This window comes from Coregonus clupeaformis, unplaced genomic scaffold (genome assembly GCF_020615455.1).
Source record: "Coregonus clupeaformis isolate EN_2021a unplaced genomic scaffold, ASM2061545v1 scaf0105, whole genome shotgun sequence".
In the NCBI taxonomy this organism is placed as follows: domain Eukaryota; kingdom Metazoa; phylum Chordata; class Actinopteri; order Salmoniformes; family Salmonidae; genus Coregonus; species Coregonus clupeaformis.
Genome location: NW_025533560.1, coordinates 705976 through 726244, shown reverse-complemented (window position 1 = coordinate 726244; position 20269 = coordinate 705976). Strand labels below are relative to the sequence as shown.

The window sequence follows — 20269 nt, the reverse complement described above, 5'->3', positions numbered from 1 at the left end:
CATGAATTTCTTGCCCGAGCCCTACCCTGGCCCTCTACGTTCAGGCCCTACCCTGGCCCTCTACGTTCAGGCCCTACCCTGGCCCGATTGCTTCTGCCAAATGTAAGGCCCTGCCCGAAACCAGATACTGTAATTTGCTCCATTAGTAAATCTAATAGCTGCTCCACTCAGTGCAGTATCCAACGGCTCTGCCTGGGCTGCTCTGTTCATTGACCTGGCATGAGAGCGGTTGGCTCTTAGCTACTTTTCGTCATTATAAACTCCCACAAAACTCCAGGAACATTGCTTACTGTGAAATCTCTCCTGTCTTATATTTGACCTACCCGGCCCTAACCCAATGCTGTCATGGCAACAGAGCTCTAACATACCACACAGCGTGCAGATGGGGGTTGGTTATAATAATAATAATAGATGGGGGTTGGTTATGATAATAATAATAATAATAATAAATGGGGGTTGGTAATAATAATAATAGATGGGGGTTGGTTATAATAATAGATGGGGGTTGGTTATAATAATAGATGGGGGTTGGTTATAATAATAGATGGGGGTTGGTTATAATAATAGATGGGGGTTGGTTATAATAATAGATGGGGGTTGGTTATAATAATAGATGGGGGTTGGTTATAATAATAGATGGGGGTTGGTTATAATAATAGATGGGGGTTGGTGGTGATAATAATAATAATAATAGATGGGGGTTGGTGGTGATAATAATAATAATAATAGATGGGGGTTGGTGGTGATAATAATAGATGGGGGTTGTACTAATAATAATAGATGGGGGTTGGTTAGAATAATAATAGATGGGGGTTGGTTAGAATAATAATAGATGGGGGTTGGTTAGAATAATAATAGATGGGGGTTGGTTAGAATAATAATAGATGGGGGTTGGTTAGAATAATAGATGGGGGTTGGTTAGAATAATAGATGGGGGTTGGTTAGAATAATAGATGGGGGTTGGTTAGAATAATAGATGGGGGTTGGTTAGAATAATAGATGGGGGTTGGTGGTGATAATAATAATAATAGATGGGGGTTGGTGGTGATAATAATAGATGGGGGTTGGTTATAATAATAATAGATGGGGGTTGGTTATAATAATAATAGATGGGGGTTGGTTATAATAATAATAGATGGGGGTTGGTTATAATAATAATAGATGGGGGTTGGTGGTAATAATAATAATAGATGGGGGTTGGTGGTAATAATAATAATAGATGGGGGTTGGTGGTAATAATAATAATAGATGGGGGTTGGTGGTAATAATAATAATAGATGGGGGTTGGTGGTAATAATAATAATAGATGGGGGTTGGTGGTAATAATAATAATAGATGGGGGGTGGTAATAATAATAATAGATGGGGGTTGGTAATAATAATAATAGATGGGGGTTGGTTATAATAATAATAATAGATGGGGGTTGGTTATAATAATAGATGGGGGTTGGTTATAATAATAGATGGGGGTTGGTTATAATAATAGATGGGGGTTGGTTATAATAATAGATGGGGGTTGGTTATAATAATAATAGATGGGGGTTGGTGGTGATAATAATAATAATAGATGGGGGTTGGTGGTGATAATAATAGATGGGGGTTGTACTAATAATAATAGATGGGGGTTGGTTAGAATAATAATAGATGGGGGTTGGTTAGAATAATAATAGATGGGGGTTGGTTAGAATAATAATAGATGGGGGTTGGTTAGAATAATAATAGATGGGGGTTGGTTAGAATAATAATAGATGGGGGTTGGTTAGAATAATAATAGATGGGGGTTGGTTAGAATAATAATAGATGGGGGTTGGTTAGAATAATAATAGATGGGGGTTGGTTAGAATAATAATAGATGGGGGTTGGTTAGAATAATAGATGGGGGTTGGTTATAATAATAATAGATGGGGTTGGTGGTGATAATAATAATAATAATAGATGGGGGTTGGTGGTGATAATAATAATAATAATAATAGATGGGGGTTGTACTTATAATAATAGATGGGGGTTGTACTAATAATAATAGATGGGGGTTGGTTAATAATAATAATAGATGGGGGTTGGTGGTAATAATAATAATAGATGGGGGTTGGTGGTAATAATAATAATAGATGGGGGTTGGTGGTAATAATAATAATAGATGGGGGTTGGTGGTAATAATAATAATAGATGGGGGTTGTACTAATAATAATAGATGGGGGTTGGTTATAATAATAATAGATGGGGGTTGGTTATAATAATAATAGATGGGGGTTGGTTATAATAATAATAGATGGGGGTTGGTTATAATAATAATAGATGGGGGTTGGTTAGAATAATAATAGATGGGGGTTGGTTAGAATAATAATAGATGGGGGTTGGTGGTGATAATAATAATAGATGGGGGTTGGTGGTGATAATAATAATAATAGATGGGGGTTGGTGGTGATAATAATAATAATAGATGGGGGTTGGTGGTGATAATAATAATAGATGGGGGTTGGTGGTTATAATAATAATAGATGGGGGTTGGTGGTTATAATAATAATAGATGGGGGTTGGTTATAATAATAATAGATGGGGGTTGTACTAATAATAGATGGGGGTTGGTTATAATAATAATAGATGGGGGTTGGTTATAATAATAATAGATGGGGGTTGGTTATAATAATAATAGATGGGGGTTGGTGGTGATAATAATAATAGATGGGGGTTGGTGGTGATAATAATAATAGATGGGGGTTGGTGGTGATAATAATAATAATAGATGGGGGTTGGTGGTGATAATAATAATAATAGATGGGGGTTGGTGGTGATAATAATAATAATAATAGATGGGGGTTGGTGGTGATAATAATAATAATAATTAATGGGGGTTGTACTAATAATAATAGATGGGGGTTGGTGGTGATAATAATAATAGATGGGGGTTGGTTATAATAATAATAATAATAGATGGGGTTGGTTATAATAATAGATGGGGGTTGGTTAGAATAATAATAGATGGGGGTTGGTTAGAATAATAATAGATGGGGGTTGGTGGTGATAATAATAATAATAGATGGGGGTTGGTGGTGATAATAATAATAGATGGGGGTTGGTTATAATAATAATAATAGATGGGGGTTGGTTATAATAATAATAGATGGGGGTTGGTTATAATAATAATAGATGGGGGTTGGTGGTGATAATAATAATAATAGATGGGGGTTGGTTAGAATAATAATAGATGGGGGTTGGTGGTGACAATAATAATAATAGATGGGGGTTGGTGGTGATAATAATAATAGATGGGGTTGGTGGCGATAATAATAATAGATGGGGGTTGGTGGTGATAATAATAATAGATGGGGGTTGGTTATAATAATAATAATAGATGGGGGTTGGTAATAATAATAATAATAATAGATGGGGTTGGTTATAATAATAGATGGGGGTTGGTTAGAATAATAATAGATGGGGGTTGGTTAGAATAATAATAGATGGGGGTTGGTGGTAATAATAATAATAGATGGGGGTTGGTTAGAATAATAATAGATGGGGGTTGGTTATAATAATAATAATAATAGATGGGGGTTGGTTATAATAATAATAGATGGGGGTTGGTTATAATAATAATAATAATAGATGGGGGTTGGTGGTGATAATAATAATAATAGATGGGGGTTGGTTAGAATAATAATAGATGGGGGTTGGTTATAATAATAATAATAGATGGGGGTTGGTGGTGATAATAATAATAATAATAGATGGGGGTTGTGCAAATAATAATAGATGGGGGTTGGTAATAATAATAATAGATGGGGGTTGGTAATAATAATAATAATAATAATAGATGGGTTGGTTGGTTATAATAATAGATGGGGGTTGGTTATAATAATAATAATAATAGATGGGGGTTGGCTATAATAATAATAGATGGGGGTTGGTTATAATAATAATAATAATAATAGATGGGGGTTGGTGGTAATAATAATAATAGATGGGGGTTGGTGATAATAATAATAATTAATGGGGGTTGTACTAATAATAATAGATGGGGGTTGGTGGTGATAATAATAATAATTAATGGGGGTTGTACTAATAATAATAGATGGGGGTTGGTTATAATAATAATAGATGGGGGTTGTACTAATAATAATAGATGGGGGTTGGCAATAATAATAATAGATGGGGGTTGTACTAATAATAATAGATGGGGGTTGGTTATAATAATAATAGATGGAGGTTGGTTATAATAATAATAGATGGGGGTTGGTTATAATAATAATAGATGGGGGTTGTACTAATAATAATAGATGGGGGTTGGCAATAATAATAATAGATGGGGGTTGTACTAATAATAATAGATGGGGGTTGGTTAGAATAATAATAGATGGGGGTTGGTGGTGATAATAATAATAGATGGGGGTTGGTGGTGATAATAATAATAGATGGGGGTTGGTGGTGATAATAATAATAGATGGGGGTTGGTGGTGATAATAATAATAATTAATGGGGGTTGTACTAATAATAATAGATGGGGGTTGGTTATAATAATAATAATAGATGGGGGTTGGTAATAATAATAATAATAGATGGGGTTGGTTATAATAATAGATGGGGGTTGGTTAGAATAATAATAGATGGGGGTTGGTTAGAATAATAATAGATGGGGGTTGGTGGTGATAATAATAATAATAATAATAGATGGGGGTTGGTTAGAATAATAATAGATGGGGGTTGGTTATAATAATAATAATAGATGGGGGTTGGTTATAATAATAATAGATGGGGGTTGGTTATAATAATAATAATAATAATAATAATAATAATAATAATAGATGGAGGTTGGTTATTATAATAATAATAATAATAATAATAATAGATGGGGGTTGGTTAGAATAATAATAGATGAGGGTTGGTTATAATAATAATAATAGATGGGGGTTGGCGGTGATAATAATAATAATAGATGGGGGTTGTACTAATGATAATAGATGGGGGTTGTAATAATAATAATAGATGGGGGTTGGTTATAATAATAATAATAATAATAATAATAGATGGGTTGGTTATAATAATAATAGATGGGGGTTGGTTATAATAATAATAATAGATGGGGGTTGGTTATAATAATAATAGATGGGGGTTGGTTATAATAATAATAATAATATTAATAATAGATGGGGTTGGTTATAATAATGGATGGGGGTTGGTTATAATAATAAATAGATGGGGGTTGGTTATAATAATAATAATAATAATAATAATAATAATAATAATAATAATAATAATAATAATAGTAGATGGGGTTGGCTATAATAATGATAATAATAATAATAATAATAATAATAATAACAATAATAGATGGGGGTTGGCTATAATAATAATAATAGATGGGGGTTGGATATAATAATAATAATAATAATAATAATAATAATAACAATAATAACAATAATAACAATAATAGATGGGGGTTGGTTAAAATAATAATAATAGATGGGGGTTGGTTATTATAATAATAATAATAATAATAATAGATGGGGGTTGGTAATAATAATATTTTCTACCCCAGTTATTGGCAGAGGAGGAGAACAGATATCCCGCATGCAGCAGGAGTCGGGCTGCAAAATCCAGATCGCCCCCGGTAAGATCTCCTGAACCCCAGACATACTGATCTAAGATCTCCTGAACCCCAGACATACTGATCTAAGATCTCCTGAACCCTAGACATACTGATCTAAGATCTCCTGAACCCCAGACATACTGATCTAAGATCTCCTGAACCCTAGACATACTGATCTAAGATCTCCTGAACCCCAGACATACTGATCTAAGATCTCCTGAACCCTAGACATACTGATCTAAGATCTCCTGAACCCCAGACATACTGATCTAAGATCTCCTGAACCCCAGACATACTGATCTAAGATCTCCTGAACCCCAGACATACTGATCTAAGATCTCCTGAACCCTAGACATACTGATCTAAGATCTCCTGAACCCTAGACATACTGATCTAAGATCTCCTGAACCCCAGACATACTGATCTAAGATCTCCTGAACCCCAGACATACTGATCTAAGATCTCCTGAACCCCAGACATACTGATCTAAGATCTCCTGAACCCCAGACATACTGATCTAAGATCTCCTGAACCCTAGACATACTGATCTAAGATCTCCTGAACCCCAGACATACTGATCTAAGATCTCCTGAACCCTAGACATACTGATCTAAGATCTCCTGAACCCTAGACATACTGATCTAAGATCTCCTGAACCCTAGACATACTGATCTAAGATCTCCTGAACCCTAGACATACTGATCTAAGATCTCCTGAACCCCAGACATACTGATCTAAGATCTCCTGAACCCTAGACATAATGATCTAAGATCTCCTGAACCCCAGACATACTGATCTAAGATCTCCTGAACCCCAGACATACTGATCTAAGATCTCCTGAACCCTAGACATACTGATCTAAGATCTCCTGAACCCTAGACATACTGATCTAAGATCTCCTGAACCCTAGACATACTGATCTAAGATCTCCTGAACCCTAGACATACTGATCTAAGATCTCCTGAACCCTAGACATACTGATCTAAGATCTCCTGAACCCCAGACATACTGATCTAAGATCTCCTGAACCCTAGACATAATGATCTAAGATCTCCTGAACCCCAGACATACTGATCTAAGATCTCCTGAACCCCAGACATACTGATCTAAGATCTCCTGAACCCTAGACATACTGATCTAAGATCTCCTGAACCCTAGACATACTGATCTAAGATTTCCTGAACCCCAGACATACTGATCTAAGATCTCCTGAACCCCAGACATACTGATCTAAGATCTCCTGAACCCTAGACATACTGATCTAAGATCTCCTGAACCCCAGACATACTGATCTAAGATCTCCTGAACCCCAGACATACTGATCTAAGATCTCCTGAACCCCAGACATACTGATCTAAGATCTCCTGAACCCCAGACATACTGATCTAAGATCTCCTGAACCCTAGACATACTGATCTAAGATCTCCTGAACCCCAGACATACTGATCTAAGATCTCCTGAACCCTAGACATACTGATCTAAGATCTCCTGAACCCTAGACATACTGATCTAAGATCTCCTGAACCCCAGACATACTGATCTAAGATCTCCTGAACCCTAGACATACTGATCTAAGATCTCCTGAACCCTAGACATACTGATCTAAGATCTCCTGAACCCCAGACATACTGATCTTATATGTAATATAATAAAATGCACCATTTAGCAGACACTTTTATCCATACATCCTTGTATTGTTTGATGCACAGACCTGTAACTAAGGCCCAGAGTTTTTCCAGGTCATGAGACTCGAGGCCCCTTGTCATAATCAGTACATGAACTGTCCTCTTCATCTCTCTGTATTGCAGACAGTGGAGGGACACCTGATAGGTTGGTGACACTGACGGGATCCCCAGACTCAATACAGTACGTATACTTCTCTTCTCCTGTCGTCTCTCTCTCCTCTATTCGCTGCTCTCTCTCCTCTATTCGCTGCTCTCTCTCCTCTATTCGCTGCTCTCTCCTCTATTCGCTGCTCTCTCCTCTATTCGCTGCTCTCTCCTCTATTCGCTGCTCTCTCCTCTATTCGCTGCTCTCTCTCCGCCTATTCGCTGCTCTCTCTCCTCTATTCGCTGCTCTCTCTCCTCTATTCGCTGCTCTCTCTCCTCTATTCGCTGCTCTCTCTCCGCCTATTCGCTGCTCTCTCTCCGCCTATTCGCTGCTCTCTCCGCCTATTCGCTGCTCTCTCCGCCTATTCGCTGCTCTCTCCGCCTATTCGCTGCTCTCTCCGCCTATTCGCTGCTCTCTCCGCCTATTCGCTGCTCTCTCTCTTCTATTCGCTGTTCTCTCTCCTCTATTCGCTGCTCTCTCTCCTCTATTCGCTGCTCTCTCTCCTCTATTCGCTGCTCTCTCTCCTCTATTCGCTGCTCTCTCTCCTCTATTCGCTGCTCTCTCTCCTCTATTGGCTGCTCTCTCTCCTCTATTCGCTGCTCTCTCTCCTCTATTCGCTGCTCTCTCCTCTATTCGCTGCTCTCTCCTCTATTCGCTGCTCTCTCCTCTATTCGCTGCTCTCTCCTCTATTCGCTGCTCTCTCTCCGCCTATTCGCTGCTCTCTCTCCGCCTATTCGCTGCTCTCTCTCCTCTATTCGCTGCTCTCTCTCCTCTATTCGCTGCTCTCTCCTCTATTCGCTGCTCTCTCCTCTATTCGCTGCTCTCTCCTCTATTCGCTGCTCTCTCCTCTATTCGCTGCTCTCTCCTCTATTCGCTGCTCTCTCTCCGCCTATTCGCTGCTCTCTCTCCGCCTATTCGCTGCTCTCTCTCCGCCTATTCGCTGCTCTCTCTCCTCTATTCGCTGCTCTCTCTCCTCTATTCGCTGCTCTCTCTCCGCCTATTCGCTGCTCTCTCTCCGCCTATTCGCTGCTCTCTCTCCCCTCTATTCGCTGCTCTCTCTCCCCTCTATTCGCTGCTCTCTCCGCCTATTCGCTGTTCTCTCTCCTCTATTCGCTGCTCTCTCTCCTCTATTCGCTGCTCTCTCCTCTATTCGCTGCTCTCTCTCCCCTCTATTCGCTGCTCTCTCCGCCTATTCGCTGCTCTCTCTCCTCTATTCGCTGCTCTCTCCTCGCCTATTCGCTGCGCTGTTCTCTGTGGTGACATTACATTAGTTGATACTTCCACTGTCGTAGTTCTGGCCCTCATCAGAGACCGTAGCTGACTCTTTTTCCCTGATGTGTAGTAGGGCTGGTTCCTTTCTGGAGCCATAGTCTCACTGTCCATGCAGTAGCCTCATTTTTCCATGTTTTTTTGTCCCCAACCAGAGCTGCCAAGAGGCTGCTGACAGAGATCGTTGATAAGGGTCGTCCTACTCCAGCATTCCACCACAACGACGCCGGCGGTCCTGGTATGTCTGTTCAGGAGATGCTGGTCCCTGCCTCCAAGGCTGGCCTGGTCATCGGGAAGGGAGGAGAGACCATCAAACAGCTGCAGGAGAGAGCCGGGGTCAAGATGGTGATGATCCAGGAAGGGCCTCAGAATACAGGAGCAGACAAACCTCTACGCATCTCTGGAGAACCATTTAAAGTCCAGGTGAGTGGTGCAGAGAGGACTGGTGTTACTTACAGCTGGTATGTTAGTGGTGCAGAGAGGACTGGTGTTACTTACAGCTGGTATGTTAGTGGTGCAGAGAGGACTGGTGTTACTTACAGCTGGTATGTTAGTGGTGCAGAGAGGACTGGTGTTACTTACAGCTGGTATGTTAGTGGTGCAGAGAGGACTGATGCTGTCACCTGGACATGTTACCAGGATACTGTCATGTTGACTGATTGGTGCTGTTACCAGGATACTGTCATGTTGACTGATTGGTGCTGTTACCAGGATACTGTCATGTTGACTGATTGGTGCTGTTACCAGGATACTGTCATGTTGACTGATTGGTGCTGTTACCAGGATACTGTCGTGTTGACTGATTGGTGCTGTTACCAGGATACTGTCGTGTTGACTGATTGGTGCTGTTACCAGGATACTGTCGTGTTGACTGATTGGTGCTGTTACCAGGATACTGTCGTGTTGACTGATTGGTGCTGTTACCAGGATACTGTCGTGTTGACTGATTGGTGCTGTTACCAGGATACTGTCGTGTTGACTGATTGGTGCTGTTACCAGGATACTGTCGTGTTGACTGATTGGTGCTGTTACCAGGATACTGTCGTGTTGACTGATTGGTGCTGTTACCAGGATACTGTCATGTTGACTGATTGGTGCTGTTACCAGGATACTGTCGTGTTGACTGATTGGTGCTGTTACCAGGATACTGTCATGTTGACTGGTGTCGTCTCTGTTCTTCAGCAAGCCAAAGACATGGTGATGGAGCTGATCAGAGAACAAGGCTTCAGGGAGCAGCGAGGAGAGTACGGCTCCAGGATGGGGGGAGGAGGAGGAGGAGGAGGAGGAGGAGGAGGCGGAGGAGGAGAGGGCCTGGATGTAAGTCTACATTAACACTCATACTACACGGTCTTTCCTGCCACACAATGGACTCAGTGACAAGGTGGACTCAGTGACTCAACGAGCAGCACTGCAGATATGGAGCATGCAACATCTCGCTGAGTCTACCTTTTCAGTATCAACATCTGTTTGTAAAGATTGGACCTGCCAACTGGGTTGGGAGGAGACTATGTAATGGCATGCTTTATGTTTAATGTGTGTCCGTTTATCTGAAGGCATTTGAGTTGACTTCTAGCCAGGGCCCAGTTTCCCGATTAACGATGTAACTTAGATTTACGATGCATCTTTATTATAACGGCCGAAGACGTAACCTGCGTTTCCCAAAACACCACGGCAGAGAGAACGTTCACCGAGTGTGTCGTTGAGGCATAGCGGAGATACTGACAGGGTCGAAAGAAAGGGAGCGCTGCTCTCGGATCAGCTTTCTCCATTCAAATCTTTCCTTAACGTTGTAATTATTTCACAATACTGACCACGGATCAGCTCCCTAGAGAGATATTACCACCTACGTTCTAATGCTTAGTCTATAATAATGCACTAAATCACAGATTTGACACATTGTACACACGTTAGGCTACACATCATGAAATATATTGAGACAAATTAGACCGAAGCCTACAAGTAGCAAAATAGAACTCAATTCAAATGAACATGAAATGTATTTCAATATGATTTGAAATAGGCCTATAGCCTACTGTTTTATACTTTTAATGCCGTCATCTGGGTTTTCATTTGAAGCTTATTTTTTTTATGTAGCTTGTTTGTATCAATTTGCGAAGACATTGGCAACTTTGTATTTGTAGGGAACTATGTTCTGACGTAATCGGCGGTCACGGAGACAGAATCACGTGGTTTATCGGTGATCTTCTGTGTATAAAGTGACGCAGGAGGGCAAAAAGCATCTGACCACGTACTTCTAGAGTGGTCTGTGGCAGGGGTTCGATTATGAGCGTTTTCAAGTGCGACGTTAACACTGGTTTTGGGGAACCTGCTTGGGAGATTGAACGATGCTGCTACAAAGGTTCTAACGATTAACGTAGCCTTAAGACGCTTTCGGGGAACTGGGCCCTGGACTGTCCTCTCTCCTTAGGTTCCTGTCCCCAGGTTTGGGTTGACTTCTAACCTGGCCTGTCCTCTCTCCTTAGGTTCCTGTCCCCAGGTTTGGGTTGACTTCTAACCTGGCCTGTCCTCTCTCCTTAGGTTCCTGTCCCCAGGTTTGGGTTGACTTCTAACCTGGCCTGTCCTCTCCTTAGGTTCCTGTCCCCAGGTTTGGGTTGACTTCTAACCTGGCCTGTCCTCTCTCCTTAGGTTCCTGTTCCCAGGTTTGGGTTGACTTCTAACCTGGCCTGTCCTCTCTCCTTAGGTTCCTGTCCCCAGGTTTGGGTTGACTTCTAACCTGGCCTGTCCTCTCTCCCTTAGGTTCCTGTCCCCAGGTTTGGGTTGACTTCTAACCTGGCCTGTCCTCTCTCCTTAGATTCCTGTCCCCAGGTTTGGGTTGACTTCTAACCTGGCCTGTCCTCTCTCCTTAGGTTCCTGTCCCCAGGTTTGCGGTGGGAATCGTGATCGGGAGAAACGGAGAGATGATCAAGAAAATCCAGAGCGACACTGGAGTCAGGATCCAGTTCAAACCAGGTGAGGGGTGACTGACAATCTGTGCTTGTAAAAAGAAAGTTGGTTCAGTGCAGGGCTCTCCAACCCTGCTCCTGGAGAGCTACGCTCCGGTAGGTTTTTAGCTCCAATCCCAGTTGTAACTAACCTGATTGTTTATCAACCAGCTAGTTATTAGAATCAGGTGTGCTAGATTAGGGTTGGACTGAACCTACAGGACTGTGGCTCTCCAGGAACAGGGTTGGGCAGTCCTAGTTCAGAGTGTAGACGGTGTGAGTGATGACTTCAACATTCTTCACTCTGACCTGATTGGCCAGTGATGATGAACTTCAATCTGGACCTGACCCCTCTCCATGGCTGTAGTTAGTTTGACCGGACCCCTCTCCATGGCTGTAGGTAGTTTGACCTGACCCCTCTCCATGGCTGTAGGTAGTTTGACCGGACCCCTCTCCATGGCTGTAGGTAGTTTGACCTGACCCCTCTCCATGGCTGTAGTTAGTTTGACCTGACCCCTCTCCATGGCTGTAGTTAGTTTGACCTGACCCCTCTCCATGGCTGTAGTTAGTTTGACCGGACCCCTCTCCATGGCTGTAGTTAGTTTGACCTGACCCCTCTCCATGGCTGTAGTTAGTTTGACCTGACCCCTCTCCATGGCTGTAGTTAGTTTGACCTGACCCCTCTCCATGGCTGTAGTTAGTTTGACCTGACCCCTCTCCATGGCTGTAGTTAGTTTGACCTGACCCCTCTCCATGGCTGTAGTTAGTTTGACCTGACCCCTCTCCATGGCTGTAGTTAGTTTGACCTGACCCCTCTCCATGGCTGTAGTTAGTTTGACCTGACCCCTCTCCATGGCTGTAGTTAGTTTGACCTGACCCCTCTCCATGGCTGTAGTTAGTTTGACCTGACCCCTCTCCATGGCTGTAGTTAGTTTGACCTGACCCCTCTCCATGGCTGTAGTTAGTTTGACCTGACCCCTCTCCATGGCTGTAGTTACTTTCAGTGATACAGACATGTCACTTTGGCGATATTCGCCATTTTAATCTCAAAATTGGTGAATCATATAGATCTGTAAAAAAAAAGTGTTGGGGGGGTCTGACAGTACCCAGACCCATTGAGGGGAACTTGGTGGACTGGATCCCCTAACCAGCCATTGGCCCACTCAGCTGTGATCAGCCAGCTGGATCCCCTAACCAGCCATTGGCCCACTCAGCTGTGATCAGCCAGCTGGATCCCCTAACCAGCCATTGGCCCACTCCGCTGTGATCAGCCAGCTGGATCCCCTAACCAGCCATTGGCCCACTCAGCTGCACTGTGGTATCACAAAACGGCTTGGTATGGTGATACTTGGCCTGGTACCTCATTGTTAGTTAAATATCAATGTTGTGATAACCCCACTCTGAAAATACACATTTTCTTGCAGTTTTACATAATTTTTGTGTGTTTTCGTGCGAAAACAATAACTTTTTTTTGTCCCTCACCAGTTTGCATCCGTGTACTTTGACCTGACCCCTCTCCATGGCTGTAGTTAGTTTGACCTGACCCCTCTCCATGGCTGTAGTTAGTTTGACCTGACCCCTCTCCATGGCTGTAGTTAGTTTGACCTGACCCCTCTCCATGGCTGTAGTTAGTTTGACCTGACCCCTCTCCATGGCTGTAGTTAGTTTGACCTGACCCCTCTCCATGGCTGTAGTTAGTTTGACCTGACCCCTCTCCATGGCTGTAGTTACTTTCAGTGATACAGACATGTCACTTTGGCGATATTCGCCATTTTAATCTCAAAATTGGTGAATCATATAGATCTGTAAAAAAAAAAGTGTTTGGTGGGGGGGTCTGACAGTACCCAGACCCATTGAGGGAACTTGGTGGACTGGATCCCCTAACCAGCCATTGGCCCACTCAGCTGTGATCAGCCAGCTGGATCCCCTAACCAGCCATTGGCCCACTCAGCTGTGATCAGCCAGCTGGATCCCCTAACCAGCCATTGGCCCACTCAGCTGTGATGAGCCAGCTGGATCCCCTAACCAGCCATTGGCCCACTCAGCTGTGATCAGCCAGCTGGATCCCCTAACCAGCCATTGGCCCACTCAGCTGTGATCAGCCAGCTGGATCCCCTAACCAGCCATTGGCCCACTCAGCTGTGATGAGCCAGCTGGATCCCCTAACCAGCCATTGGCCCACTCAGCTGGTGATACTTGGCCTGGTACCTCATTGTTAGTTAAATATCAATGTTGTGATAACCCCACTCTGAAAATACACATTTTCTTGCAGTTTTACAGATTTTTTTGTGTGTTTTCGTGCGAAAACAATAACTTTTTTTGTCCCTCACCAGTTTGCATCCGTGTACTTTGACCTGACCTCTCTCCATGTTTTTTATTTTTATTTTACCTTTATTTAACCAGGCAAGTCAGTTAAGAACAAATTCTTATTTACAATGACGGCCTCCACCGGCCAAACCGGGACGACGCTGGTTAACCCTCCTGTGTGCTATAATGTACTGCCAACCCATCATACGTTACACTGCTGCTTTCATAAAGACAAACAATTGATTTAGTCAGACCCAGTTTCAATATACAGTTAAGTGGCTCACTAGAGGGAAACTTTACTGACAGTGCAGCTTACCAGGGTTGAAATGCATATCCTTAGTCTGACAATGGAAACCACTAGAAACTAACCCCTTTTAGGCCGGAGGGCAAAGGGAAATGCTGACGTCATCCCTAAAGCCCCTTTTCTCTCCTCTCTCTCTCTCTCCCCTCTTCTTCTCTCCAGATGACGGCAGTACCCCCGAGAGGATAGCCCAGATCATAGGTCCTCCAGACCAGTCCCAGCATGCAGCAGAGATCATCTCTGACCTTCTGAGGAGTGTCCAGCAGGGGGGGCCGGGGGGGCCTAACGGAGGGGGCAGGGGGAGAGGCAGGGGGGGTAACGGGGGCGGTAACTGGAACATGGCTCCTCCAGGCGGACTGCAGGAGTTCACCTTCACCGTCCCTACCATGAAGACTGGACTCATCATCGGCAAAGGTAGGTGAACTTTGAGCTAGCTATGGGCTTTATAGGACCCCTTTTTCAGTGTATTTTTTTTAATTAATTTTTTTAAAGGTTGTAAGACTTTTACAAAACATATTTGATACTTTCACAGAGAAGGTAGAGGCAGCACACACAGAGCTAAAACACTGTAGTACAGAGGCCTTAAACCAGGGTTGTTTTCAAGCCACTACCCCGTTAACTGGAGGGCTACAGCACTGCCAAAAGCTGACTCAGCCCAGTCCAGGACCGTCAATACACATTTCACAGTAGATTTGACCAACTCTTTTTCTTCTCCCTCATGCCTGGCACGGTGAGAATATTGTGACCTAATAATATATTTGTTAATCGTGGGCAGCTGGTCCCCCTCTCAGCTCTCTCTGTAGTAGAGGGTCTGTCTCCACAGCTGCCCCAGAACAAGGCAGAGGGTTTCTGTCCCACCACCCAAAGAACCGGTGGTGGGGTCGTTCCCCTTCTCACACTCACCCAAAGTCTAGATCTTGGATCTCTTTCTGGAATGTCTTTTCGTGATTGCGTCCTCCATTCATATATATATATATATATATATATATATATATATGAACTTAAAACGATCCCCTAGCCAATATTCAGGCTTACTTATTTTCCATGATGTCCTGATCATGTCTCTGTAGTAGGACCGTTTCTAACCTCCTTCCCCCTCTGTCCTGCTCCAGGAGGAGAGACCATCAAGGGCATCAGCCAGCAGTCTGGGGCTCGTATTGAGCTACAGAGGAACCCTCCGCCCAACTCGGACCCCAACATCAAGATGTTCACCGTCCGAGGATCGCACCAACAGATCGACTACGCACGACAGCTGGTCGAGGAGAAGATCGGGGTGAGTGGATTTCAGTGTTCGGGTGTCTGTAGCATATCTATGTGACGCTCAGTCACTGGACGTTAGTGTCGAGAAGAGATGGCTGGTCGGTAATCAGCGAGCACTGAAGCCTCTGATCTTTTTGTTCTTAGTTCTCAGCTGTCTTTAACATGACTAGTTCTAGTGGTTGTCAGTCATCGGTCTAGTACCCGGTTTTGACACCCCTGTCCCGTCCACCTCGCCAGGGTCCAGTCAGTCCAATGGGTGGTCCTCACGGCCCACCAGGTCCCCACGGAGGTCCCTCTCCCCACGGACCACCCGGCCCTCCTGGACCTCCTGCTCAGATGGGGCCCTACAACCCCGGCCCCTACAACCAGGGACCCCCAGGACCACAGTAAGATCCCTTCTACTGACGGCTCGCCTTCCTACTGATGGTTACATATCTTGGTTGCTCTTTTTGCTTTTTTATGTTCATTTTAGATAATTTGCCACGTGATCAATTAGGAGAAAAGCTGGATGTAAAATCTTGAATGACTTGTGCGGTGAGTTAAACGGCCGGACACGGGCTTGTATGGTGTGGTGACAGTTTCTCTCCTCTCCTCTCAGTGGTCCTCCTGCTCCCTACCAGCCTCAGGGTTGGGGCAACGGCTTCCCCCAATGGCAGCAGGGACAGCCTGATCCTGGTGAGACTTTAGAACAACCACCGTCTGTTTCAGCACTTTTGTACCCATTTTGGTTTTTGTGCAGATCTGCTGTGCAAAAAACATTTTATTGGTCTAAAATAAATGTCAAACAAATGGCCCTTTTTCCTAGAAAATACATTTACTAGTGTGTTTTTATAGCACTTAGCTCCTGCGTGTTGATTTGCGCCATTTTTCTGTGTTGCAAGGCCCGAAGATAATGTTTACATGTACATCATTTAGCAGACGCTGTTATCCAGAATGCAGGTCTAACCGGTGTGGTTTAGGTAAGGCCGACCCGGGACGTATCTAACGTGTGTTAGTGATTTTGTAGGTAAAGCTGCGGCCGACGCCAACGCAGCGGCCTGGGCAGCGTATTACTCCCAGTACCAACAGCAACCCCAGGCCCCCATGACGCCCACCGGCGGCGCCCCAGGGAGCACACAGGCCAACGGGCAAGGTACCCATCTCCTCTCCCTTCTGGGTTCTCTGCTGGGTTGTATTCACTAGGAACCAAACGGGGCGGGACCTACCTTAAATGTGTCCTTTTTTTTTTTTGAGCCTCCGTGTCCCGAATCTTGTCTGGCCCCACTACTTACTAAAACGACGTACTGTGTGCTAATCGTTCTACATACTATTTAGAACGTACTGTTTAGTAGAAAGATATGCAGGAAGCAACACACATCAATGTACTACTCATCCATACTGAGAAGGCGTCATCGAATGTGCAATTGAGCTTGTTCCCTATTCTGATTTATCAGATGTTGTTAAACAACACGTGGGGGTGAAAGTTATTTCTCATCTGATAATGGAAATAATTTAATTTGAATGACAACTCTCTTGATATATTGGGTAAATGAAGATGCCATAGGCTACTCACAATACAGGTGAATGCATATTCAATAGGAGTGTGTGCATGCATTAAGTTATTGATCTTGTTTTGGCTGATCGGTTTATGGTGCTACAGATGAAAGTCTGTTTTGCCTTTTCATTTGGGACTTATTAGCCTACTGATCAACAACATTTGCATAGAAGCGTCACTCCAGCAGGTCAGTATGGAAGGACATCATATAGTCACTGCTGTTTGTTAGACAATATAGAATAACATCTGTTCAATGCAAATGGGTTCTACTTAACGTCATGATTTGTGGCGGAAAAAAGTGTGTTTTTCAGCTGAACCAGCCAATTGAAATCTGTCAAGAAATGGGCGGGTTGTAACTTGATCCTACTGCTACGATTGGCTAGAGTGAGGCTATCTCCTCCCCTTTTCACATCTCTCTCTCTCTCCATGGCTACTGTTTATTGCTGCTATGATAACTAGTTCAATGGCGATGACATTTGCCAGCAAGCCATTAATGTACATAATATCTAACAAGGCTGCAGAGGGTTGAAAAAAATATGAAATGACGATGCACGTTCTGACTCAAATCTGCCCATAGTTTGAGAAGCTTTCTTGGTCCATAAACATGCAGGAAGATTGTTAGGTTGCTAAACCTATTGGCAACTTTTATTTACACATTTTAAAACACTTCCCTCTTTCCCTATTACGACAATCATCTAATCCGACTATCAACTGTCAATTTACGGATATGATTGAGTCTGGTCAGATCAGCACACCAGTAAATAGCTGAAGTTACACCGCAAGTCAGATGGCTCATTACGAAAATGGTGCATGTTCAAAATTATAACCAGCTAATGTTAGCTAGCTACGTTGGCTATTAGCTCCGATCTCATCTAGCCATCTAGCTAGCATAGTAGCTAATATAGCTAGCTAGCGAGCTAGCTAACGCCACAGATGAAAGGTTTAGATATCGTAATCTTTGCTAACAGGTCACATAGCTAGCTAACGTGCTTATTGCATGCATGTGCGGGCACGTCGACACAAGCCTTATTAGTGAATTAACTAAATTAATATTTGCAACAGGAGTTCGATTTTGGTCCAATTCATCCATTTCGCAATACTGTACCTTTCTGTTGGAGAATGAGCTAGCTTGCTGCTGCTGCTGCTAACTTTCTCAGCTAGCATAGCAGCAGTTTTGCTATGTGTAGGGACTATCCACAAAGCCAATAGAGAAGGGCTGATAGTCAAAAGATTAGAAAAGGCCAATATCGACACAGCGTGGGTCTACCCAGGAGCGCGTCTACCCAGGAGCGCGTCTACCCAGGAGCGCGTCTACCCAGGAGCGCGTCTACCCAGGAGCGCGTCTACCCAGGAGCGCGTCTACCCAGTAGCGCGTCTACCCAGGAGCGCGTCTACCCAGGAGCGCGTCTACCCAGGAGCGCGTCTAACCAGGAGCGCGTCTACCCAGGAGCACAGTAAATTAACATGTAATCAATGTAGTGACTAGGGCTGCGTTTACACAGGCAGCATAATTCGGAAGTTGGATGCCGAGGCTTGAATGTTGTTGAGCCTGAACCCGTGTTTTGTTCTAATTTACAGGTCAGCAACCACAGGACTATACCAAGGCCTGGGAAGAGTACTATAAGAAACAAGGTGAGACAACCTACAAATTATAAGTTTAAACTTCTGGCTATAATAGTTGAGTAAGGCCAACTGTCATTGGTCATGTTGTGGGCAGCTGTGCCCCCCTCTCAGCTCTCTCTCTGTAGTAGAGGGTCTGTCTCCACAGCTGCCCCAGAACAAGGCAGAGGGTTTCTGTCCCACCACCCAAAGAACCGGTGGTGGGGTCGTTCCCCTTCTCACACTCACCCCAATATATAGACGCAACACGCAACAATTTCAAAAATGTTACTGAGTTACAATTCATATAAAGGAAATCAGTCAATTTAAATAAATAAATTAGGCCCTAATCTATGGATTTCACATGACTGGGAATACAGATATGCATCTGTTGGTCACAGATACCTTAAAAAAAAGGTAGGGTCGTGGATCAGAAAACCAGTCAGTATCTGGTGTGACCAAGATTTGCCTCATATAGCGCGACACATCTCCTTCGCATAGAGTTGATCAGGCTGTTGATTGTGGAATGTTGTCCCACTCCTCTTCAATGGCTGTGCGAAGTTGCTGGATATTGGCGGGAACTGGAACATGCTGTCGTTCACGTCGGTCCAGAGCATCCCAAACAAGCTCAATGGGTGACATGTCTGAGTATGCAAGCCATGGAAGAACTGGGACATTTTCAGCTTCCAGGAATTGTGTACAGATCCTTGCGACATGGTGCAGTGCATTATCATGCTGAAACATGAGGTGATGGCGGTGGATGAATGTCACGACAATGGGCCTCAGGATCTCGTCACGGTATCTCTGTGCATTCAAATTGCCATGGATAAAATGCAATTGTGTTCGTTGTCCGTAGCTTATGCCTGCTTGTACCATAACCCCACCTCCACCGTGGAGCACTCTGTTTACAACGTTGACATCAGCAAACCTCTCGCCCAGACGACTCCATACACATGGTACACGTGGTCTGCGGTTGAGGCCGGTTGGACGTACTGCCAAATTCCTCTAAACTACATTTGAGGGGGCTTATGGTAGAGAAATGAACTCTAAATTCTCTGGCAACAGCTCTGGAGGACATTCCTGCAGTCAGCATGCCAATTGCTGAACTTGAGACATCTGTGGCATTGTGTTGTGACAAAACTGCACATTTTAGAGTGGCCTTTGTCCCAGCACAAGGTGCACCTGTGTAATGATCATGCTGTTTAATCAGCTTCTTGATATGCCACACCTGTCAGGTGGATGGATTATCTTGGCAAAGGAGAAATGCTCACTAACAGGGATGGAATCACATTTCTGCACAGCATTTGAGAGACATCAGCTTTTTGTGCGTATGGAACATTTCTGTGATCTTTCTTTTTATTTCAGTTTATGAAACATGGGATCAACAATTTACATGTTTTATATTTTTGTTGTGTTTCTCAAACCTCTCCTCCAGTATCGTTTTCCTCTAAAACTAGTTCAGCTGCTTCAACTATTCATCTGCCTTGTGGGAGTAAAACGATCTCATCTGGTCCAATTTGGTTGCATTTTTCACATTTACATTTTAGTCATTTAGCAGATGCTCTTATCCAGAGCGACTTACAGTTAGTGAGTGCATACATTTTTATTTTTTTCATACTTGAATCGAACAAGTGACTGTGACTG

General features: G+C 43.5%; 1 protein-coding gene across 2 annotated transcripts in view; it reads left to right on the top strand.

Annotated features, from left to right (window-relative positions):
• Positions 1 to 20269, top strand: part of LOC121580544 (far upstream element-binding protein 1) — a 36224-nt gene that overhangs the window by 11274 nt on the left and 4681 nt on the right. For both annotated transcript variants that reach the window (XM_041895483.2, XM_041895482.2), the window contains exons 5-15: positions 5533 to 5604; positions 7392 to 7449; positions 8838 to 9105; positions 9865 to 9999; positions 11550 to 11652; positions 14395 to 14646; positions 15345 to 15505; positions 15730 to 15878; positions 16091 to 16167; positions 16499 to 16624; positions 18605 to 18658. In XM_041895483.2, the coding sequence (XP_041751417.2) occupies positions 5533 to 5604; positions 7392 to 7449; positions 8838 to 9105; positions 9865 to 9999; positions 11550 to 11652; positions 14395 to 14646; positions 15345 to 15505; positions 15730 to 15878; positions 16091 to 16167; positions 16499 to 16624; positions 18605 to 18658 (1455 nt within the window). The remainder of the gene's footprint in view (positions 1 to 5532; positions 5605 to 7391; positions 7450 to 8837; positions 9106 to 9864; positions 10000 to 11549; positions 11653 to 14394; positions 14647 to 15344; positions 15506 to 15729; positions 15879 to 16090; positions 16168 to 16498; positions 16625 to 18604; positions 18659 to 20269) is intronic.